Source organism: Chlorocebus sabaeus, chromosome 5 (assembly GCF_047675955.1).
Source record: "Chlorocebus sabaeus isolate Y175 chromosome 5, mChlSab1.0.hap1, whole genome shotgun sequence".
NCBI classification, from domain to species: domain Eukaryota; kingdom Metazoa; phylum Chordata; class Mammalia; order Primates; family Cercopithecidae; genus Chlorocebus; species Chlorocebus sabaeus.
The window spans coordinates 85,283,044-85,306,822 of record NC_132908.1 but is presented as its reverse complement, the minus strand read 5'-3'; the positions used below and the strand labels follow the sequence as shown (position 1 = coordinate 85,306,822).

General features: G+C 56.0%; 1 protein-coding gene across 1 annotated transcript; it reads left to right on the top strand.

The window, feature by feature from the left end:
• The first annotated feature begins 11,418 nt into the window (after positions 1-11,418).
• Positions 11,419-23,256, top strand: MVD (mevalonate diphosphate decarboxylase). The gene is given in 10 exon segments (XM_073015643.1): positions 11,419-11,549; positions 16,195-16,265; positions 16,880-17,018; positions 17,350-17,496; positions 18,636-18,835; positions 19,273-19,347; positions 19,586-19,804; positions 20,198-20,313; positions 21,811-21,922; positions 22,612-23,256. Coding segments are annotated over 10 exon segments (1,230 nt in total). The 5' UTR covers positions 11,419-11,479; the 3' UTR covers positions 22,693-23,256.
• Positions 23,257-23,779: the final 523 nt, after the last annotated feature.

Here is a 23,779-nt window from a genome sequence, read left to right as displayed (position 1 = left end):
GACGCCTCCCATCTTGCCAGGGGTCATGTGCCATCTCTGGGAATCCCAAGAAATGCGGGGCCACCTTCCCACAGGATGTCAATCAGCACTGCCACCCCCAGCTCCTTCTCAGAAACCCCGCCCTCAAGGCCAAATCTGGGAATGTTAAAGCAGGCCCCTTCTCTTCAGCAGCTCCCCTGCTTCTCCCTCCCTCCCTCTCCCTCCCCTTCTCTGCGCTTGTTCTCTGCGTGAGGGTGAGCCTGTGAGACATCCGTAGGAAGATGCAGATCACTGCAGTGTTGCTTATCTAGCCCCAAATACCAGCTCCTTTTCCCTTCCCCTGGGAACAGGGAGCGGGGAGGCCCAGGAAACTTCAGAAACGAAGCTGAGAGGCGAGAGAAGGTGGGCAGTGAGGTCACGGGGACTTCTCATCGGCACAAGGCCCTTGTGAAACTCAGCTGTTTTGCATTGGTCAAAAGAGGGGCTGGAATGGAGACACAGCCCAGCCAGCGGGTCCTGGTCCTATTGCCGTCCTGTCCACCGAGCATCATTTCTGCGCTGTCATGGACATGGTGCCCCCTCCACCCACCGCACCCCAGCTGGGCTCTGCTCAGCACGGTGGGGTCTCCTCATCGCAGAACAAGTTGTTCTGACAGGTGGTCTGCAGACCCCTTGAGACCCTCTGAGTGGCTTCTGCTGGGCAGAGCTGCTCTCCTGTTTGGCACAGGCACCAATGGTGCAGAAGCAGCCATAGCCATGTGAGTGCTGGCACATCCCCCACACCTCAGGAAACAATCAGTTCTGGGATGGCCCTCATGGTCACAGCTCAGCCCTGGGTCCACGGCGGCTTGTGTGGAGGGACCCAATGGCAGTGCACACAGCCCCACACACGCCGAGGTCCGCGCTCCTCAGAGCACACGCTCACACAGAGGAAAGACGGCAGCACTGTGAGAACATGGCCCTGGGTCTTGGCAGGAATGAGGTGAGCCCGCCACCTCAAAGGGAACAACGGATGGAACTTACCGCCAATGGTAAAACTTACACCGTCTAAAGAAAAAGAAAGTTTGGAAACTTTCATCTTCCACTAAAAGCCTGACAGCTTCCCATGCTTACTTTCTCAGGGGAAAGTGATTTCCTGATACTGTCAAATGAAGCAGGTCAACATCTGGAAGCCCCCGTGTAAGGCAGTGAACCAAAACCAAAGCCGTCCGAATGACCAATGTGGATGTCAGGATCCCCTGCCTGGGACAAAGGCCAAAGTGAGACAGACCAGTAGATTCTATGGACACCAGGAGGAAACTCTCACTAATGGGTGGGCCTCAGATTCCACCTTGCGGCTCACCTGGAAGAAAGACCAGTGCTGGAGTTTCGGCGCAGCACCCAAGAAAAGGCACCCTGATCTGAAGATGCCAGGAAAGCACGTTGCCCCTGCAGGTCTGGAGAGCAGATTCCCTCCAAATGCATCAACCAAACGACATCACACAGAGGCACCCAGGAGGGCCCAGCTATCCACACCTGCCACACCAGATGTGAAAAAGATTCAGACAAACTTTTTTGTTTTCGTTTTTGAGACAGGGTCTTTCTCTGTCACCCCGGCTGGAGTGCAGTGGCACAACCTTGGCTCACTGTAGCCTCGATCTCCCAGGCTCAAGGGATCCTCCCACAGCCTCCCGAGTAGGTGGGACTACAGGTGCACGCCACCAGGCCCAGCTAATACCTTGTGTTTTTTTTTTGTAGATACTGGGTCTCATCTTGTTGCCCAGGCTGGTCTCAAACTCCTGAGCTCAAGGATTCTGCTGGCCTCGGCCTCCCAAAGTGCAAGGATTATAGGTGTGCGCTACGCCACGCCCCTAGTCTAATTTCATTTCTTGTATTTCCTTCTCTTCTTTTTGAGACAGGATTATGCTCTGTTGCCCAGGCTGCAGAGCAGTGGTGCAATCAGGGCTCACTGAAGCCTCAATCTCCTGGGCTCAAGCAATCCTCCTGCCTCAGCCTCATGAGTAGCTGGGTGTGTGCCACACGTCTAGATAATTTTTTATAGAGACAGGGTCTCACTATGTTGTCCAGGCTGGTCTTGAACTCCTGAGTTCAAGCAATCCTCCTGTCTTGGCCTTCCCAAGTGCTGGGATCACAGATGTGTGCCCCTGTCCCTGGCTGATACTATTTTTTAATTTTTATTTTTTTTGAGACAGAGTCTCTCTCTGTCGCCCAGGCTGGAGGGCAGTGGTGCGTTCCCAGCTCACTGCAATCTCTGACTCCTGGGTTAAAGCGATTCTCCTGCCTCAGCTTCCCAAGTAGCTGGGACTACAGGCACCCACCACCATGCCCAGCTAATTTTTGTATTTTTAGTAGAGACGGGGTTTCACCATGTTGGCTAGGCTGGTCTCGAACTCCTGATCTCGTGATCTGCCCGCCTCGGCCTCCCAAGTACTGGGACTAGGATTACAGGCGTGAGCACCCAGCCAATATTAATTTCTATTTATTTCTTTATATATATTTTCTGAGATGGAGTCTTGCTCTGTCGCCCAGGCTGGAGTGCAGCGGCGCGATCTCGGCTCACTGCAAGCTCCGCCTCCTGGGTTCAGGCCATTCTCCTGCCTCAGCCTCCAGAGTAGCTGGGACCACAGGCGCTGCCACCGCGCCCGGCTGATTTTTGGCCAAAACTAATTTCCAAGAAGGGTCAATACCGATCTGTTCCCCTGCCCTGGAAATGGATCTGCTTGTTCTTTGGCAACCAATTTAATCCCATTATCAGCCGCGGGAGGTTTGGGTGATGCTGCCTCTGTGTTCACCCAGGCAGCACAAATCAAGCCCCACATACTCCCACCCAGGATCACCATGGTGCGGGAAAGCAAGGTGGAAAACGGGTGAGCTGGATGTTTGTGTCCCTGAAGGGAAATACTTTCCGAGGTGAGTGGCTCGAGCACAAGGACGGCAGGGCCATTTGAGCCGCCAGCCCAGCTGGCAGGGTTTCCGGCCACGTGCATACAGTAAACGAGGGTGTATGTGCAGCTCCTGGTTTGGAAAACTGGAAGCTACAGAAGAATCTGTATTTACTCACTGATTTAACCAAATACACATTCTGTTTCTTCTGAAAGATGACCACACTCACCCAAGAGCTTCTCTGGGGGGTCAATAACACTACTCCCTGCAGATAAACACGGGTGGGCTCCTTCAAAGGGCTTTATCATCTACAAGAAACCATCCTTATCCCCACAGGTAAGGAAATGGGCACAGAGAGGTTAAGTAGCTTGCCTGAACTCACACAGTAAATTCGTAGCAGAGCTGTTCTTTAAACTCAGGCAATTTAGACCCAGAGTCTGTAATTTTATTATTTATTTATTTATTTATTTATTTAAAGATGGAGTCTCATTCTGTTGCCCAGGTTGGAGTGCAGTAGTGTGATCTCGGCTCACCGCAACCTCCATCTTCCAGGTTCAAACGACTCTCCTGCCTCAGTCTCCCAAGTAGCTGAGACTACAGGCATGTACCACTATACATGGCTAATTTTCGCATTTTTAGTAGAGATGGGGTTTTGCCATGTTGGCCAGGCTGGTCTCAAACTCCTGACCTCAAGTGATCTGTGCTCCTCGGCCTTCCAAAGTGCTGGGATTACAGACATGAGCCACCGCACCCAGCCAGAGTCTGTCGTTTTTGTCTCTACATTGTCACTCGGTAAGATATTCTGAGATTTCCTTTCACTTTTTTTTTGTTTTGTGAAACAGAGTCTTGCTCTGTTGCCCAGGCTGGAGTGTGGTGGTGCGATCTCGGCTTACTGCAACCTCCACCTCTGGGTTCAAGCGATTCTCCTGCCTCAGCTTCCCAAGTAGCTGGGATTACAGATGCATGCCACTACACCCAGCTAATTTTTGTATTTTTTAGTAGAGATGGGGTTTTGCCACGTTGGCCAGGCTGGTCTTGAACTCCTGACCTGAGGTGATTTGCATGCTTCAGCCTCCCAAAGTGCTGGGATTATAAGTGTGAGCCACCGCAACTGGCTTTTTTTTTTTTTTTTTGAGATGGAGTCTCCTTCTGTCACCCAGGCTAGAGTACAGTGGAGCAATCTCAGCTCACTGCAGCCTCTGTCTCCCAGGTTCAGGCCATTCTCCTGCCTCAGCCTCCCGAGTACCTGGGACTACAGGTGCATGTCAACACACCAGCTAATTTTTGTACTTTTAGTTGAGACAGGGTTTCACCATGTTGGCCAGGCTGGTTTTGAACTCTTGACATCAAGTGATTCGCCTGCCTCAGCCTCCCAAAGTGCTGAGATTACAGGCGTGAGCCAACACGACTGGCCCCTTTGACTTTGAAGTCAGAGTAAGGTATCTGATCAGGACAGCAAATATGGCGCTCTTTTTATATTGGGGCCCGTGTGTGGGGTGATATGGTGGGAGGAGCTGCAGGAAGATAGTGGACTGAGATCTGGACTCAAGCAGTCCTGTGGGGAAGCCAGGTTTCTCTAATGACTCCTGTTTAGAGGAGAAGAAAAGGCTGGGCATGGTGGCTCATGCCTGTAATCCCAGCACTTTGGGAGGCCGAGGTGGGAGGATGACTTGAGCCCAGGAGTTTAAGACAAGCCTGGGCCACATGGCAAGACCCTATTCTACAAAAAACAAAAAATTAAACAATTAATTGGGTGTGGTGGCTAAGTCTATAATCCCAGTACTTTAGTAGGCAAAGGCAGGTGGATGGCTTAAGCGCAGGAGGTCAAGTTTGCAGTGAGCCATGATCTTGCCACTGCATTCTAGTCTGGGCAACAGAGTGAGACCCTGTCTCAAAACAAATAAATGGAAAATAAAAGTAAGTATCTAACACAGGAATAGAAAATCAAATACTGCATCTTCTCACTTATAAGTGGGAGCTAAATAAGAACTTATGAACACAAGGAAACAACAGACACAGGGGTCCACTTGAGGGGCGAGGGCAGGAGGGAGAGGAGCAGAAAAGACAACTATTGGGTACTGGGCTTTGTACCTGCGTGATGAAATAATCTTTACAACCATCCCCCGTGACATGTGTTTGTTTATGTAGCAAACCTTCAAATGTACCCCAAACCTAAAATAAAAGTTAAAAAAAAAAAAAAGTATCGTATTGTAAACTCCTCAGGAATAAACATTTCCTTGTCTTTTTTTATTTAAATTTTTATTTTTAAAATGCCCTTATTCCCCGAGTCTTCACTTCTTTTTACCTCTCCAATTGCCTGGCTTGATGGTGTTTCACATTTGCTGACTGCTTCCAGAAAAACGTTTCCACTAAGACCTCCCAAATGCAAGGCAGATACAGAGCAAGCTAGACACACGCCTTCCTTTCCAGTCACTTTCTGACTTTTTAAAGTCCCAGATGCCTGGGCTCGGGGAAAGGACAGGAAGCGCCAGGAAGCAGGAAGCCCTGGGGATCAGCAGTAGGATGCTGTGCAGGCTGCGCTCGGGGCCCCTCTGCTGGCCTGTCCAGGCCAAACCCCCAGGGCTGCAGGCCTGGAGCCAGGCAGGACATGCTCAGGCCTGGCTGGACTTCCCCTCCAGCTGTGTGGCTTCTCATTCATCTCCCAGACCCTCTCTCCCTGTGAATCAGGGTCACACACAGCCTACTCATACCATACTTAGCAGAGCACCCACGCCTGTGGCTGAAATGCAGTGGTGTGATCAGAGCTCACTGAAGCTTTGAACTCCTGGGCTCAAGTGATCATGCTGCTTTAGCCTCTCTAGTAGCTGGGACTACAGGTGTGCACCACTACGGGCAGATTATTTTCAAAAAAATTTTTTGTAGGCCAGGCACAGTGGCTCACATCTGTAATCCCAGCACTTTGGGAGGCCGAGGCGGGTGGATCGTGAGGTCAGGAGATCGAGACCATGACCATCCTGGCTAACACGGTGAAACCCCATCTCTACTAAAAATACAAAAAAAAATTAGCCAGGCGTGTTGGTACACACCTGTAGTCCCAGCTACCTGGGAGGCTGAGGCAGGAGAATCACTTGAGCCCAGGAGGCAGAGGTTGCAGTGAGCTGAGATCACGCCACTGCACTCCAGCCTGGGCAATGGAATGAGACTCTGTCTCAAGAAAAAATTCCTTTTTGTAGAGATGGTGGAGTCTCGCTATGTCGCCCAGACTGGTCTTGAACTCCTGGCCTCAAGCAGTCCTCCCAAATCCCAAAGTGCTGCTGGGCTTACAGGCATGAACCATCATGCCTGGCCTATTTTTGACACACATATAGGTTGAGGTTCAGGAGCGCCTGGATCTCCTGATCCAGGAGTCAGTGTGGGGATCTATGTCTGACATCTTTCAGTGAGATCATTCATCCTAGGTTCTCAGCTAAATCATGGAGTCTGCCCACAAGCACACTGTCAGCACCCATTGCTACATGGCTCAACTGTGAGTATGACTTAGATAATTTTAATAATGAAAACAAGGGGCCGGGCGCGGTGGCTCAAGCCTGTAATCCCAGCACTTTGGGAGGCCGAGACGGGCGGATCACGAGGTCAGGAGATCGAGACCATCCTGGCTAACACGGTGAAACCCCGTCTCTACTAAAAATACAAAAAACTAGCCGGGCGAGGTGGCGGGCGCCTGTAGTCCCAGCTACTCGGGAGGTTGAGGCAGGAGAATGGTGGGAACCCGGGAGGCGGAGCTTGCAGTGAGCTGAGATCCGGCCACTGCACTCCAGTCCGGGCTACAGAGCAAGACTCCGTCTCAAAAAAAAAAAAAAAAAAAAGAAAACAAGGAATGCTGAGGGAGCGAAAGAATAAGAAGGTAATCCTGGAACTTTAGGAGACCAAGGCAGGTGGGTCACAAGGTCAGATCAAGACCATCCTGGCTAACACGGTGAAACCCCGTCTCTACTAAAAATACAAAAAAAAAGTAGCCGGTCGTGGTGGTGGGCGCCTGTAGTCCCAGGTACTCGGGAGGCTAAGGCAGGAGAATGGCGTGAACCCTGGAGGTAGAGGTTGCAGTAAGCTGAGATCGCGCCACTGCACTCCAGCCTGGGTGACTGACAGAGCAAGACTCCGTCTCAAAAAATAAAAAAATAGGCCGGGCGCGGTGGCTCAAGCCTGTAATCCCAGCACTTTGGGAGGCCGAGACGGGCGGATCACGAGGTCAGGAGATCGAGACCATCCTGGCTAACATGGTGAAACCCCGTCTCTACTAAAAATACAAAAAACTAGCCGGGCGAGGTGGCAGGCACCTGTGGTCCCAGCTACTCGGGAGGCTGAGGCAGGAGAATGGCGTGAACCTGGGAGGCGGAGCTTGCAGTGAGCTGAGATCCGGCCACTGCACTCCAGCCTGGGCGACAGAGCGAGACTCCGTCTCAAAAAAATAAAAATAAATAAAATAAAATAAAATAAAATAAAATAAAATAAAATAAAATAAAAATAAAAAAATAAAAAAATAAAAATTAAAAAAAAAAAAACCGCCAGGTGTGGTGGCTCACGCTTGTAATCCCAGTGCTTTGGGAGGCCAAGGCAGGCATATCACTTGAGGCCAGGAGTTTGAGACCAGCCTGGAAAACATGGCGAAACCCAGTCTCTACTAAAAATACATAAATTCACCGGGTCTGCTGGTGCACACTTGTAATCCCAGCTACTTGGGAGGCTGAGGCACAAGAATCACTTGAAACCAGGAGGCAGGAGGAGGAGGGAGCTGTGATTGCCCCACTGCACTCCAGCCTGGGTGACACTGAGACTCTTGTCTCAAAAAAAAAAAAAAAAAAGGCCGGGCGCGGTGGCTCAAGCCTGTAATCCCAGCACTTTGGGAGGCCGAGATGGGTGGATCACGAGGTCAGGAGATCGAGACCATCCTGGCTAACACGGTGAAACCCCATCTCTACTAAAAATACAAAAAAATTAGCCGGGCGTGGTGGCAGGCGCCTGTAGTCCCAGCTACTCGGGAGGCTGAGGCAGGAGAATGGCGTGAACCCAGGAGGCGGAGCTTGCAGTGAGCCGAGATAGTGCCACTGCACTCCAGCCTGGGCGACAGAGCAAGACTCCGCCTCAAAAAAAAAAAAAAAAAAAAAAAAAAGGGCAGCCTGGGCAATATAGTTAAGACCTCCATCTCTACAAAATAAAAAATAAAAATTAGTCAGGAGTGGTGGCATGCGCCTGTATCACAGCTACTCAGGAGGTTCAAGTGGGAGGATCACCTGAGCTCAGGAGGCTGAGGCTGCTGTAAGCTGATGGTGCCACCACACTCCAGCCTGGACAACAGAGTGAGACCCTGTCACTAAATAAAAATAAATTGTTTTTTTTCTACTGGACTTAAGCAATCTTCCCTCCTTGGCCTCCCAAAGCACCAGGCCTGTGTCTTCTTTTTCATCATAGCTGTGGCAGAAGGAAGGTGGTGACCGGAAGCCCCACTCTCTCTCTGAGTAGCTGAGTGAGTACCCCCTGAGCATAGGCCCAGACAGTCCGCATCAGCTCTTCAACAGGATTTTTTTTTTTTTTTTTTTTGAGAGGGAGTCTCGCTCTGTTGCAGCCCAGGCTGGAGCGCAGTGGCTGGATCTCAGCTCACTGTAAACTCCGCCTCCCGGGTTTACGCCATTCTCCTGCCTCAGCCTCCCGAGTAGCTGGGACTACAGGCTCCTGCCACCTTGCCCAGCTAGTTTTTTGTGTTTTTTTTTTACTAGAGACGGGGTTTCACTGTGTTAGCCAGGATGGTCTCGATCTCTTGATCTCGTGATCGGCCCGTCTCAGCCTCCCAAAGTGCTGAGATTACAGGCTTGAGCCACCGCACCCAGCTCTTCAACAGGATTTAGTGGCTTTGCATAAAACAGAAAAGTGGCTGCGATTGCAAGAGAAATGAAAAATAACCACGATCTGAAATGCAAATTGAAAACAGTGAGACACCACATCTCGCCCTGACAGATGACCCACTGTGCCAGTGAAGGCGTGCAGGCACTCTCAGACTTCCACGGAGAGACCTGAGTAATCAACTGACTTCCACAAAGGGCGACTTGCCAACAGCTATCAAAAGTACTCAGGCACATCCTACTGGGCCCAGCAATTCCACTTCCAGAAATTTCTCCTGCAGAAATACATGTGCGCAAACAATGTGGAAAAGCCCCATTCACAGTAACAACCCAACTGTCCATCAGGACAGACCAGGCATATTTAGACAACAAACAAGGAAGCTTTTTACTAAATTGGGATGATCTCTAAGAAGCACGTAAGTAGAAAAAGCAAGGTGGGAGAACACGCTATGTGCTTGTACTATGCACGTCAAGGAAAAAATACACCAAGAATTGACAGGCCAGGTGGAGTGGCTCAAACCTAATCCCAGTACTTTGGGAGACTGAAATGGGAGGGTCCCCTGAGGCCAGGAGTTCAAATCAGTCTTGGTCACATAGCAAGACCCCCTCAACATCTCTACAAAAAATTAAGAAAAAAATTAGCCAGGCATGGTGGTGTGTACCCATAGTCCCAACTACTGAGGAAGCTGAGGTGGGAGGATCCCTTAAGCCAGAAGGTCGAGGCTACATGGAGCTTTGATCGTACCACTGCCCTCCAGCCTGGGCAACAGAGTGAGACCCTATTTCTAGAAAAAAAAAAAAAAAGAAAGAAGTATGATGATTCTGGTAATAGAACTAGGTGGCCAGGCAAAGTGGACATTTCACACTGCACAGTCCCGTATTTTCCGAAATCTGTCACCCTGGCTGGAGTACAGTAGCACCATCTCGGCTTACTGCAACTTCCACCTCCTGGGTTCAAGCAATTGTCCTGCCTCAGCCTTCCCACTAGCTGGGATTACAGGCGTGCACCACCAAGCCCACCTAATTACTGTATTTTTAGTAGAGACGGGGTTTCACCATGTTGGCCAGGCTGGGCCAGGCTGGTCTCAAACTCCTGACCTCGTGATCTGCCCAACTCGGCCTCCCAAAGTGCTGGAATTACAGGTGTGAGCCACCGCGCACCGCCAATCGGGGCTATTTAAAAACTGAAAGTAAAATTTTAAAAGGGGAAGAGGAAAATGGGAAGTTACTGTTTAAAGGGGACAGAGTTTCTGTTTGGGATGAGAAAATTCTAGAAATAGTGGGGGTGTGGCACATGATTGGACTGAATGGCAGGGAAACGCACGCTTAAATGTTTCACGTATGTTTTACAACAGCAGTCAATACACATATAAGCGCCACAACCCAGTCCAAGGCTTTGCTCCCGCAGGGCCTTAGAGGGTTACTTGAGACGCCCACCTCAATGCAGGCTGGATCCAGCTCTGGGCTGCAGGGCTCTCCCGCCCCGGGGTCTTTCGTGCGAGTCCCATGGGGGGGGACCCTGGCCCAGGCTACGGCTGCGGAAAAGGCTGTGGGCGGCGGGACAGGGTGCCCTTGGCTGCCGGGTTCAGAGTGGATCTCGGGACACCTGTTCCAGCGCCTGACCTTCGGCCTGTGTCCACCCCCACACCCAGCGGGGCCATCCGAGAGCTTCATGGAGGGCACAGCGCGACCCGCCCTCCCCTCAGCCCCGCACAGCCTCCCACACAGCGCCCCACGGCCCCCGCACAGCCTCCCACACAGCGCCTCGCACAGCCTCCCACCCAGCGCCCCACGGCCCCCGCACAGCCTCCCACACAGCGCCCCACGGCCCCCGCACAGCCTCCCACACAGCGCCTGGCAGAGCGCCCCACGGCCCCTTGATGGTCCCCGCAGAGCCTCTCACAGGGCGCCCCAAACAGAGCCTCACGGACCCCACACGGCGCCTCCCGGACCCCGCACAGCCGCCGCACACCCCGCACAGCGCCTCCGGGACCCCGCACAGCCGCCGCACACCCCGCACAGCGCCTCCGGGACCCCGCACAGCCGCCGCACACCCCGCACAGCGCCTCCCGGGCCCCGCACGGCTGCCGCACACCCCGCACAGCGCCTCCCGGGCCCCGCACAGCCGCCGCACACCCCGCACAGCGCCTCCCGGGCCCCGCACAGCCCCCGCACACCCCGCACAGCGCCTCCCGGGCCCCGCACAGCCCCCGCACACCCCGCACAGGGCCTCCCGGGCCCCGCACAGCCGCCGCACACCCCGCACAGGGCCTCCCGGGCCCCGCACGGCTGCCGCACACCTCGCACAGCGCCTCCCGGGCCCCGCACGGCTGCCGCACACCCCGCACAGCGCCTCCCGGACCCCGCACGGCTGCCGCACACCCCGCACAGCACCAGCAGACAGTCGCGGAGCCCCCAAAGGCAACAGCCCCCACTTCGCAGCGCCCAGACCCTGGAGCACTGACGCCGACGCCGACGCCACGCACCTGCACATACGGCGCCTGCGCAGACACCACCCCTTCAGGCCTGGCGAGCACACTCAGGGGGTGGGGCGGACTCACGTCAGCGGCCCATCGTCCGATCCCGTCCATTGGCTGAGAGGAAATGCGTGCACCAGACTCGCCGCTGATTGGTCGGCGCGCGAGCTGCCGGGCTCTCACGGGCCAATCCTGTGGCAGCGCGTGAGGCGGCAGAGCCCTGTGGGGTGGGATCGCCGGCCGTAAGTGGCTGTGGAGCTGGGGGCGCCGGGCGGTGGGACCATGGCCTCGGAGCAGCCGCTGGCGGCAGTCACCTGTACCGCGCCGGTCAACATCGCGGTCATCAAGTACTGTGAGTGTCGCGGGCCAGCCTGGGACGGGGATGGCCGGGAGCGAGGCCGGGTTCATGGGGGTCGCGCGCTGACTCCGCGGCGCGCTCCGTCCTGCTCTCCTAGGGCCTCGACAGACGGGGAAACTGAGGCTCAGGGAGGTGGGCGGCGGTGGTCGGGCGGGGCCGCGCGCTCTTTCTCCGCGTGACGGGCTCGGCGCCACCTGTTCCCCCCGCCACGGCTGCCGCCCCTGCAGGGTCGCCCGGCGCCTGCCCATTAGTGATTTCCGAACTTTATCGAAATCATCAATCATCGATTCCCACGAATCGTAAGAATCCGCCGTGGTGGTGCGCGTCTATGGCTCCAGCTCCTCGGGAGGCTGAGGCGGGAGGATGGCCTGAGCCCGGGAGGTCGAGGCTGCAGTGAGCCGAGATCGCGCCACTGCCCCCCAGCCCGAGGCCCTGTGCCCCTCCCTCGCCCCTTTTCTGCCAATGGTAACCTCCAAGGAGCGGGAACGGGGGTCCGCAGCCCACATCCCTGCGGGGGAGGCCGGTCCGCACCTGCGCGTTCATAGCCACGCCCCTCGCCTCCCGCCGGGGTTACCTGGCCGCCACTGACCACCCATTTCTGTAACGTCGTTTCAAAATGTTCCCAAACTGGAATCACAGTATGTGGCCCACCCAGTATCTTTTGAGTTTGGCTTATTTCATTCAGCATAGAATGTGGACGTGCCCCCGATTGTACCAGTGCTTTGCCCCTCTGTTGCTGAGCCAGTCGGTGGACTCCATGGACCACCCTCTTAGCCAAGGCCTCACCCCGTTAAGAGCATCTGAGGTTTTCTTTCTTTGTTTCTTTTCTTTTCTTTTTTTTTTTTTTTACAGGCACCGCCACCACGCCTGGCTAATTTTTTTCTATTTCCCTTACCAATAAAGCTGCCATAAAATGTGTACAGGTTTTTGTGTGAACATACATTTTCATTCTTCTGGGATAAATGCCCAGGAGTGCGGTTCCTGGGTCAGATGGTAGATATATATATGCATAGACATATATGTATGTGTGTGTATATATATACCTTTTTTTTTTTTTTTTGAGACGGAGTCTCGCTCTGTCGTCCAGGCTGGAGTGCAGTGGCCAGATCTCAGCTCACTGCAAGCTCCGCCTCCCGGGTTTACGCCATTCTCCTGCCTCAGCCTCCCGAGTAGCTGGGACTACAGGCGCCCGCCACCTCCCCTGGCTAGTTTTTTGTATTTTTTAGTAGAGACGGGGTTTCACCGTGTTAGCCAGGATGGTCTCGATCTCCTGACCTCGTGATCCGCCCGTCTCGGCCTCCCAAAGTGCTGGGATTACAGGCTTGAGCCACCGCGCCCGGCCTTTTTCTTTTTTTTTTTAAAGAAACTGTCGAATTGTTTTTCAGAGTGGCTGGGCCATTTTGCATCCCTACCGTGAGGCAGTTCTTCCAGATCCTCACCAGCATTTGGTGGAGTTGTTGTTTTTCATTTTAGCCGCGTGGTGGTAGGGATGTGCTGACAGGGTGCTGTGGTCCTCATTCCATTTCCCTGTTGGCCAGTGATGTGGAGCAACTTTCTTTGTGCTTATTTGCCATCTGTGGGTTTTCTCGGTGAAATATCTCTTCACGTCCTGTGTCCATGCACTCACTGGATGGTTTGCTTTTTTACTATGAGTTTTGAGAGTTCATCATACATTATAGGCTGGGTGCGCAGGCTCACGCCTGTAATCCCAGCACTTGGGGAGGCTGAGGTGGGTGGATCACCTGGGGTCAGGAGTTTGAGACCAGCTTGGCCAACATGGTGAAACCCCGTCTCTACTGAAAAAAAATTAAATATGTGTTCTAGATATTAGCCTCCTGTTGGACACGTGGTTTGCAGATACTGTCTCCCAAACTAGCTAATCTTTTCATCCCCTTAACAAAGAGCCAGTTTTTCATTTTAAAGAAGTTCAGCGTATCAGTTTTGATGTCAAGTCTAAGACCTCTTTGCTTAGCCCTACGTCCTGAAGATTTTCTGCTTTTCTCTGAGTTGTATAGGATTGCCTTTTATATTTAAGTCTGTGATCCAAGGTTGTCCATTTAGGCCAGAAAGGCTATCCTTCCTCCATTGAATTGCTTTTGCACTTTTGTAAAAAAAAAAAAAAAAAAAAAAAAAAAATCAGCTGGGCTTGTTTGGGTCTGTTTCTGGGTTTTCTCCTTTTTTTTTTTTTTTTTTTTTTGAGACAGAGTCTTGCTCTGTCACCCAGGCTGTAGTGCAGTGGCACAATCTTGGCTCACTGTAACCTCCACCTCCCAGGTTCAAGCAATTCTCCTGCCTTAGCCTTCTGAGTAGTTGGGGCTACATGCACGCACCACCACACCCGGCTAATTTTTGTATTTTTAGTAAAGACAGGGTTTCACCATGTTGGCCAGGCTGGTCTCGAGCTCCTGATCTCGTGATCTGCCCACCTTGGCCTCCCAAAGTGCTGGGATTACAGGCGTGAGCCACTGCACCTGGCCTTTATTTTTTTGAGACGGACTCTCACTGCGACACCCAGGCTGGAGTGCAATGGCACGATCTTGGCTCACCACAACGTCCGCTTCCTGGGTTCAACCGATTCTCCTGCCTCAGCCTCCCAAGTAGCTGGGACTATAGGTGTGCACCGCCACACCCAGCTAATTTTTGTATTTTTGGTAGAGACAGGGTTTTGCCATATTGCCAGGCTGGTCTCAAACTCCTGACCTCAAGTGATCCGCTGGTTTCGGCCTCCCAAAGTGCTGGGATCATAGGTGTGAGCCACTGTGGCTGGCCGACAGTGATTTTTATGGAAACTTGTCAATTTTCTTGTAACGTTCAGAGACTCTGGTCTTCTTTAAACCTTACATTTGAGCTGGTTTTTGATAGCACGCTGGTGGAGAAGGAGGTGCTGGCTCATGATAAGGAGGCAGAAGTCCAGGTTCCCTCCCCACCAACGCTGCCCCATCCCCACCAGGCCCTCAGGAATCCCTGAGTGTCTACTTGGCCTCTGATAAGAGACTGCAGGTCAGGGGAGTCCAGGCTCCTGTGTGCTCTCCACTGACTCCTGGGGAGGTGAAAGTCCCCACTCCTTCAGGGAGGGAAAGGGGGCGGGGCACCGTTCCAGCCTGGAGTGTGGGAGGAATCTGTTTCTTCTTTTTTCTTTTTCTTTTTCTTTTTTTTTTTTTTTTTTTTTGGAGACAGGGTCTGCCTCTGTCACCAGGCTGGAGTAAGTAAGGCTGGAGTGCAGTGGTGCCATCTCGACTCAGTGCAACCTCCGCCTCCCAGGTTCAAGCAATTTTCCCACCTCAGCCTCCTGAGTTGCTGGGATAACAGGCACGCATCACCACAGCCTGGCTAATTTTTGTATTTTTCGTAGAGATGGGGTTTCACTATATTGGTCAGGTTAGTCTCAAACTCCTGACCTCAGGTGATCCGCCCACCTCGACCTCCCAAAGTGCTGGGATTACAAGTGTGAGCCACCATGCCCGGCCTCCCAGAGTGCTGGGATTACAGGTGTGAGCCACCACGCCCAGCCTCCCAGAGTGCTGGGATTACAGGTGTGAGCCACCACGCCCAGCCTCCCAGAGTGCTGGGATTACAGGTGTGAGCCACCACGCCCGGCCTCCCAGAGTGCTGGGATTACAGGTGTGAGCCACCACGCCCGGCCTCCCAGAGTGCTGGGATTACCGACGCAAGCCACTGCACCGTGCTGGGCCAGGAGTCTGTTTCTGTGTTGCTACGCTGTCGGTCCTGCTAGGGAAGGCTGGCTTTGGTTGGCAGTTCCAGCTTCTGCAGGGCTAGGTCTAGGGCAGGCAGGACAGAAAAGAAAGCCTGGGGGCTCCTCCTGCCCTGTCCCACAGCTGTCCTCTGTCACCCATGAGAGTCTCACCTGTGATGTCCAGGGTCTTAGTTGTCCTCAGTGGGAGGAAGAGGGAGAAGTCCGCCGGCCCACCTTCCTGAAAGCAGAGGTTTGCCGGCCTCTCAGGGCAGCCGCGTCCGCCTACAAGGGCCACTCAGTGCTGTGTGAGAAAGAGCCTTGCGAACTGCAGAGCGTGGTTCTTTCCCAGGTGTCCGCATTTACCACCCCTGGAGCTGTCCGCCATCCCCAGAGACCTCCCCTCTCACAAAACCGAGCACATTGTGTGCTTAGCAAAGACGCCGTGAAATAAGACTTCAGCTGAAGCACTGCGCAGTGCTCCCCAGGCAAACGTTTCATTTCAGACTTTCCGGAAGGTTGATTTCTCTTGCTGTCCCATGGCTGTGCTGGGCAGAAAGGGGTTTATCCCAGATGTTCCCGGGGAATATGAGCAGTGAGATTTGAGGCATTCTCAGAGCTGGGCTCCTCTTGTTTGGGAAGGTGGAGGGGAGGCAGGCCGCGGTCAGAGCGCTCTGCACCTGGGCACTCACAGATGATGATAAAGGAGCGTGGAGCGGGGAGGGAGGCTGGTTGGCCTCCAGCTCTGTGGTGGGAACCTGAGCTCAGTGGGGCGGGGAGCAGTTCTTGCAGGCAGGGGTCTAGCAGGAGGACGGCCACACATGTGTGGTGAGAGACAGGATCGAGGCGGGTAGGGGCTGTGGGTGGGGGGTGGGGGCACCTGTGGGGAACACTGGGGGGAGGGTGGGCCAGGAAGCCCACCTGCCTGGCCCTGGCTGTTCATTACAGGGGGCAAGCGCGATGAAGAGCTGGTTCTGCCCATCAACTCCTCCCTGAGCGTCACTCTGCACCAGGAGCAGGTACGTGTGGACTGACGACAAAACACCACAGTGCCATTTCCAGAACGTTTGTAGAACAGTTGCTACCCGGCTGGGTGCGGTGGCTCACATCTGCAATCCCAGCACTTTGGGAGGCTGACGTGGGAGGATCTCTTGAGCCCAGGAGTTGGAGACCACAGTGAACCATGATCACGCCACTGCACTCCAGCCTGGGTGACAGTGAGACCCTGTCTCTGAAACCAAAAAAAAGTTGGTACTTTTTTACCTCAAGGCTAGAATGAGATGGCTCAGTGACGACTCCCGGCAGCGCGCAGTGTCTGTTCCATCTCCCAGTGTCAGGAGAGCTCAGCACAGCACACACGTGCCCCCAGGTCTCATCACACATGTGCACACACCGTGCCCCCAGGGGGCTCCCTTGGGAGTCCCTGTCTCTTTATTCAGGACAAGGCCTGGTTGCTCCACAAGGTGTGGCCCACGCTTTCCTCCCTCACAGGCTTCCCCACTGCCCAGCTAAGGCTGGCCTTTTCCCCCCGCCCGCCCTCAGCAGGAGGGCCTTGCTCGAGTGGGCAGCCACGAAGCTCTCTCAGTAGAAAGGGATACCTGGCTGGCATCGGTCCTCAATGCTGGCCTCTGAGGTGGCCCTGGGTTTCCTTTTCAGTTAAAAAACCACCACAACAGCCGTCATCAGCAAGGACTTCACCGAGGACCGGATTTGGCTGAATGGCCGGGAGGAGGACGTGGGGCAGCCGCGGCTCCAGGCCTGCCTACGGGAGAGTGAGTTGGGGTCCCCGCAAGCCCATCCCTTCTTGTTGTCAGCAGGGTCCGAGCATCCAGAAAGCGCTTCTGCCTCTGGGCCCCTCCTGAGGCAGCAGGCGACGTGGCTGGGAACCAGACATGCCCACTGGACCCCAGCTCTAGGACAGTGGCCCCACTTCAATTCCCACTGGGCTTGGGGTCAGTCTAGGGTTTTCCTGGGGAAGAAACTCTCCATGAGGAGTCTGGCAGGCAGAGGTCTGGTGTTCAGCTGTGACCCGGGCAGGTGGGCAGGAGCAGGGCGGGCAGGGTACTGACGGCTGGGCCACACGCTGTCTCATCATCTCTGCAGTCCGCCGCCTGGCCCGGAAGCGGAGGAACGCATGGGATGGGGACCCACTGCCCTCCAGCCTCAGCTGCAAAGTGCACGTGGCATCGGTGAACAACTTCCCCACGGCTGCGGGCCTGGCCTCCTCGGCGGCGGGCTATGCCTGCCTAGGTGGGTGCCCACAGAGACACGCAGGGGTTCTGGGCTGCGGGCATAGGAGCCACTTCACGCTCTTCCCGGGTCAGGGGGCCCACTGCCAGGCGTGGCTGAACGGGCATCCCACACCCCAGGCCTCCCTGGCCTCTCTGGAGTTGTTCAGTCTCTTCCCAGAGCAAATTTGAACATTTTCATCTTCCAGCTGCAGTTGGCGCGGGGCTCTCGCCTGTGATCCCAGTAGTTAAGAGGCTGATGGGGGAGAATCACTTTAGTCCAGGAGTTCAAGACCAGCCTTGGCAACACAGTGAGACCCCCCATCTCTACAAAAAAATAGAAACATCTTCCAGTTGCTCCATGTGGAGCCCCTCTAGGTCGTCAGTGATAGAAACCACTTCAGACTGGCTCAGACCTAAAATAGCGATGGTTTTGTGGTTCACATAACTGAAGATTCCAATGGGCACAGCTGATTACAGGCCCCACCAGACCCAGCTCTCTGCTGGCCCCAGGCCACTTTCTGGCGGCTTCTCACCCAGTGTCAGAGCCCGTTCCCATGGCGGTGGTCTCACAGTATCTTCACCCTCAACTCCAGGGATGATGCTTCCTGGCCCACCTGGGCTCCAGTGCCTTCCCTGAACCACCCTCAGTGACCAGGGCCATGGGTGACCAGACCTGGAGGTGGGGTCGCCCTGCTGGAGCCCTGTGGACCGAGGGGAGAAGGTGGCTCCTGTGCTAGGTGGGCAGGGGCACGTCTTATGGAGCCCAGCTCTGTCCTGGCATCAGTCCCCTGCCCACACACAACCTTAAAATTCCTTCCCACCCTCAAAGCCCAGCTTTGGTGTCCCCCAGGGGACCCTCTCTCCACATCCCCCAGGGGGCTTCCCGCTCTGCCGTAGGTACCTTTTGTCACCTTTGTCTCAGGCCGCAAGCTCTGCAGGCTGTGAACAGAGTGTCCAAGAGCGGAGGGCGCTCTTAGTGGAGGGCGGGATGGATGGCTGGGTTGGTGAATGCTGCCCGCGAAGGCTGATGGCCCAGAAGCCCTGTCATCTGGAAATCCCCGTTTGCCGTGGGGTGTGTGACGTTCCGGGGGCAGTGAGCTGTCAGGGAGCACAGCCTAGCAGCTCTGAGGACCCTCCCCGGAACCCCCATGCCTGCAGCCTACACCTTGGCCCGTGTCTACGGCGTGGAGAGTGACCTCTCAGAAGTGGCTCGCCGGGGCTCAGGCAGCGCCTGCCGGAGCCTGTATGGCGGCTTTGTGGAGTGGCAGATGGGAGAGCAGACTGATGGGAAGGACAGCATCGCCCGGCAAGTGGCCCCCGAGTCACACTGGCCTGAACTCCGCGTCCTCATCCTTGTGGTGAGTGGGGCGGCTGGAGCAGCAGCTGGGTGGCCTCTGTCCCTAGTCAGGGGCTGCTGCTGGGAACAGGAGCGAAGGCATCCCATCCAGACCAGGTGGCCTCTGTCCCTAGTCAGGGCTGCTGCTGGGAGCAGGAGTGAAGGCATCCTATCCAAGCTTTGCTTGGCTCCTGGGGTCAGTGGATGCTAAAGAAACAGACGTGTGGTTGAGTGCTCAGGAAGTGCTCCCACGTGGCTGGCGCCACCCACCCACTGGGATCTAGAAGTTGCCCCTATGTCGCCCCTGCTGTGGCCAGGAGGCCTCCGTGTTCAGGCAGGTGGCACTGACTCCCACCCCCGCTGCCTGCATTGGCTGAGGGAGGGCTGAGTGTTTGGGGCTGAGGTCCTTGGGGCTGGCCCCCTGCAGGGTGTGGTCCAGGCTGTCTCTCCCTCGTGCAGGTGAGCGCTGAGAAGAAGCTGACAGGCAGTACTGTGGGCATGCGGGCCAGCGTGGAGACCAGCGCCCTGCTGCGGGTGAGGCCAGGAGCGGGTGGCCCCGGGGCCCTGGGAGTCATGCTTGTGCCCGACTCTGCCCTCAGCCTCTGTCTGGGCCCAAATGTTCTCACACCTGCGGCAGCCCCGCCGAGACTAGGTGGAGGAGCCACATGCAGAGATGGGGCTTGAGCCGGGCTTCCAACCCCAGAGACCCTCCTGGAACCCTCTGCTGTCGAGACCCCCAGCGGCTCCATGGGAAACACCCCGTGCCTTGCAGTTCCGGGCTGAGTCTGTGGTACCGACGCGCATGGCGGAGATGACCCGCTGCATCCAGGAGCGAGACTTCCCCGGCTTCGCCCAGCTGACCATGAAGGACAGCAACCAGTTCCACGCCACCTGCCTCGACACCTTCCCGCCCATCTCTTACCTCAATGCTGTCTCCTGGCGCATCATCCACCTGGTGCACCGCTTCAACGCCCACCACGGGGACACCAAGGTGACGCGGGCTGGGAGGGCAGAGGCTGCGCTCTCACACTGTGTCGCGTGTCTAGGCTTATGCTGCCGTGGAGACGGTCCCGGGAGCCGCGTGCAGGGTGATCTGTGTCTGAAAGCTCGGCCCTGCTGTGTGCGGAGCTCACTGACCATTCGGGTTCTTCTGTTTCGTTTTGTTTCTTGACTTGCTCGGGTCACAGCCCCACCACCTTTTTCCTGGGTTCACAGGCAGAGGTGTCAAGTACCAGGCACTTGGGGTCACAGCTCCACTCCAGTGTGGCCCTGAGGGCCTAGACTGAGCTCTTGGAGAGCCCAGGGCCCCCTGGCAGACCAGAGGGTTGAGGGGACAAGGGCCAGGCACCACGTGAACAGCCGAGGTGACTGCTGTGGGTTCCAGGTGGCGTACACCTTTGACGCGGGCCCCAATGCCGTGATCTTCACCCTGGACGACACTGTGGCTGAGTTTGTGGCTGCTGTGAGGCACAGCTTTCCCCCAGGCTCGAACGGAGACGCGTGAGTGTGGACCCTTCCCCTACTCCTTTTTGGGAGACGGTGCCAGGAACTCTGGTCGGAAGAGACGGAGGCACCTGAAGGCTGTGACACTGAGACGGGGAGTCCCAGGGCAGGTGGCAATTCCCCGAGTGTGGGAGCCACGGATAGGGTGTTCCCACAGAGCCATCCCACAGCCCACGTCCACAGGGAAAAAAGAGAGGCCGTGCAGGCGTGTGTGAGACGCACCCACCTCCTGAGAGACGGCATCCCCTGCAGCTCAGAAGCCCGCAGGCCCTTATCCTATAGAACAGTGGCTTCTGAGGAAACACATGTGCATTCCCAGGAGCGTGTACAAGTGTCTGACATTTTGAAGGAAAGGAGTCAAAGCCCCCGACTGCCTTCTTACCGAAGTGAGTGAGAGGCGGTCAAGGCGGCTGGGTGTTGACCCCGCCCCTGCAGTTGGGTGTCTTTTCTGGGGTGGGGTCGTCTGGCAGCTGCATCCTGGCACCACAGAGCCCCCACGTACACCCTCCTCGGTGCACAGTGTGGCCCAGCCTCCTTTCGCTCCCGGGCTGTTGATTTCTTCCCTCCCATTGTTTTAATGGAGTCTTATTCTCAATGTGAGGGGTGCTTCCTATTTAAGGGTGTCTGGAAGCGTGTGGGGATGGGCATCTGTCCTGGGTGGGAGCAGTAATACCTTCTACTGGTCAGGGGCCTGCCCTGTGGGATGGACTCAGACCCACACCCCAGGACTGCCCTCCTGGGAAGCACCAGGCTCGTGGCTTCTGCTCTAGGCGGGGCTTGCAGGCTTCCGTTGTTCTGCAGAACACAGTGATGAACGCACCAGCTTGAACTGGGCACTTCCCTAAGCTGTTACCCCATGGGGCGTGGCAGCAGCCTTGGCCAGACGTGGGTCCAGCCTGGGCATAGCTATTTACCACATAACCTAAAATTCACTGTCTCAGCCATTCCAGAGCATACAATGCTGTCGTGTTGAGGACACTCACAGGGTTGTGCAGCTACCACCTCAAGCCACCTCCTTAACTTTTTCATCACCCCTAAAAGAAACCTGTCACCACAGCGGCCACCTGCCATCTCCCACTCCCTGAGCCCTGACAGCCAGCAATGCACTTCCCATCTCTGGACTTGCCTGTTCTAGACGCTTAGAGAAATGGATGTTGGCTGGGCGCGGTGGCTCACGCCTGTAATCCCAGCACTTTGGGAGGCCGAGGCAGGAGGATCACGAGGTCAGGAGATCTAGACCATCCTGGCTAACACGGTGAAACCCCGTCTCTACTAAAAATACAAAAAAATTAGCCGGGCGTGGTGGCGGGTGCCTGTAGTCCCAGCTACTCAGGAAGCTGAGGCAGGAGAATGGCGTGAACCCAGGAGGCGGAGCTTGCAGTGAGCAAAGATCAAGCCACCGCACTCCAGCCTGGGCAACAGAGCGAGACTCCGTCTCAAAAAAAAAAAAAAAGAAATGGATGTGTTCACCATGCCCCTGCCCTGCTCTTCCAGGTTTCTGAAGGGGCTGCAGGTAAGGCCGGCCCCTCTCTCAGCTGAGCTTCAGGCTGCGCTGGCCATGGAGCCGACGACCCCCGGTGGGGTCAAGTACATCATTGCCACTCAGGTGAGGCCTGGGGCTCGGCTGGTACTCTCGGGGTTTCCTTTCTTGCCAGAGGGGGCTGCCCAGCCCCCAGGGCCCTTGCAGGCTCAGCCCGGCTCCCTGTCCCTGTCCCTACTGTGTCTCAGGCAGGAAGCCAGAAAGCCTTTGTTCATTCATTTGCTCTCAAAGTGGACATTACAGGCCACTGGCGATACTCAGAGCAGCAGGGCTGGGCTGGGGGTGGAAGGGTGAGTCTAACACAAGCTCCCAGGGAGACAGGTGGGGAGCATCAGGCCCCTAACTAGGGAGCGCTTGGGGTGGGTGCTTCTGGGGTCCGCGGGCCCCCCACGCCAACAGACCAGGGTTCCTGCTCTCCAACCTGCCCCAAGAGCCAAGCCTGCATCCAGCGATCACGGCCACCTGAGCCGTTGCCTCCGCCTTCCTCTCAGGGGCCACATGCACAGGCTGCCTGTTTCCAGGCTCTGTGGTTCTCTGTCCACCCTATGACGGAGGCAGTGCCCTGGGCGGGGGCTGGCAGCTGGCGGGGCAGCTGTGCCTGAGGGAGCTGTGTGTGGGTGGTTTAGCTTCTGACCAGGACCCACCAGAAGGGCGGGGGCACACCGCTACCCTCCTGTGTCTGGCCCCCTACAGATGCTGGGCACAGGATGAGGTGCTGCCATTCCTGGTGACCTGACACGTATCTCTACCCCCAGGTGGGGCCAGGACCCCAAATCCTGGACAACCCCAGCGCCCACCTCCTGGGTCCTGACGGCCTGCCGAAGCCAGCTGCCTGACCGCCTCAGCAGGACTGCACGCCGCGTGGAGAAGGCGTGGCCTCGCCAGAGCTAGGGAGTGGGTGTGGTGGGCTCCGGACTACTGGGACATGTGGGTGGTGGCTTGTCCCGGGGCCCATGGACAGCTTGCTGTGGGGCCGTGCAGGGAGCCCTGCAGCTGCCCAGGTGTCAGGAGAGGTCCCTGCCGAGTGCTTCAGCTGCCCCAGGGCTTTGCCAAGATGGGATGGGATGGGGCGGGTATGAGAGCTGGCAGAGCCTCGGGTGGGTGTGAGCGCCTCGGTGCAGCAGGCTGAAGGGCTTTCTCACCCCAGCTCCAGCTGCTCCCAGTTCTCTGAGACGGAGCTCAGCGGGGAGGTGATGTCCCTCCATCGGACTAGGGAAGGGGTCACTGTGCTGGGAGCAGCCTCCTCGGGCCTCAGGAAACCACCAAGTGCCTTAGATGGTGGCTGCCCACAGCACTTCTGCTGAGACCCTGCCCCAGGCCTAGGTGTGGCTGGAATGGTGGTAGGAGTGGGCACCAGTGTGGCCCTGGTGACCGTGGGAATAAACCAGCATTGCTGCCTCCTGCTGTTTTTCTGTTTCATAAACCAGCATTCCGGAGTTCCTGCTCTGAGTGACCCTGGGACCTGCCAGGGAGTCCCAGTGTACCCCATGAGAGGCTAGGAGGGGCTCCCCTCACACCCCACAGTGGCTCAGGTGGGACCCTCAGGAGCAGCCCCCAGTCTAAAGTCTTCCCATGGGCGCTGGGCTCACCACCCCCACGCCAACCCCTGCTTCCTGTCTCCAGGCCAGAAACGACGGGGCCGTCCCTGCATTCTGTGCTTTCCCAGTTGTGCACATCCTGTCCCCTCCCTCGAGGATCAGTCACAGTCCAGTGGCATGGTGTGGGGAGGCCCCCCGCAGTGTCCGACCCAGGCCACGCCTGTGCCAGCCCAGAGCCAGGGGGAGGAAATGGGGGCTGGGCCTTTGGTCCCCATGGAGAGGCCACCCTCGTCCTTGGTAGCATCAGGGTGCAGAGGTGCTCCCGGGCTGTAGGGGTGACCCCTCTGCTATGAATAGAAGCCTTGTTGACACGGGACCCTCAGTT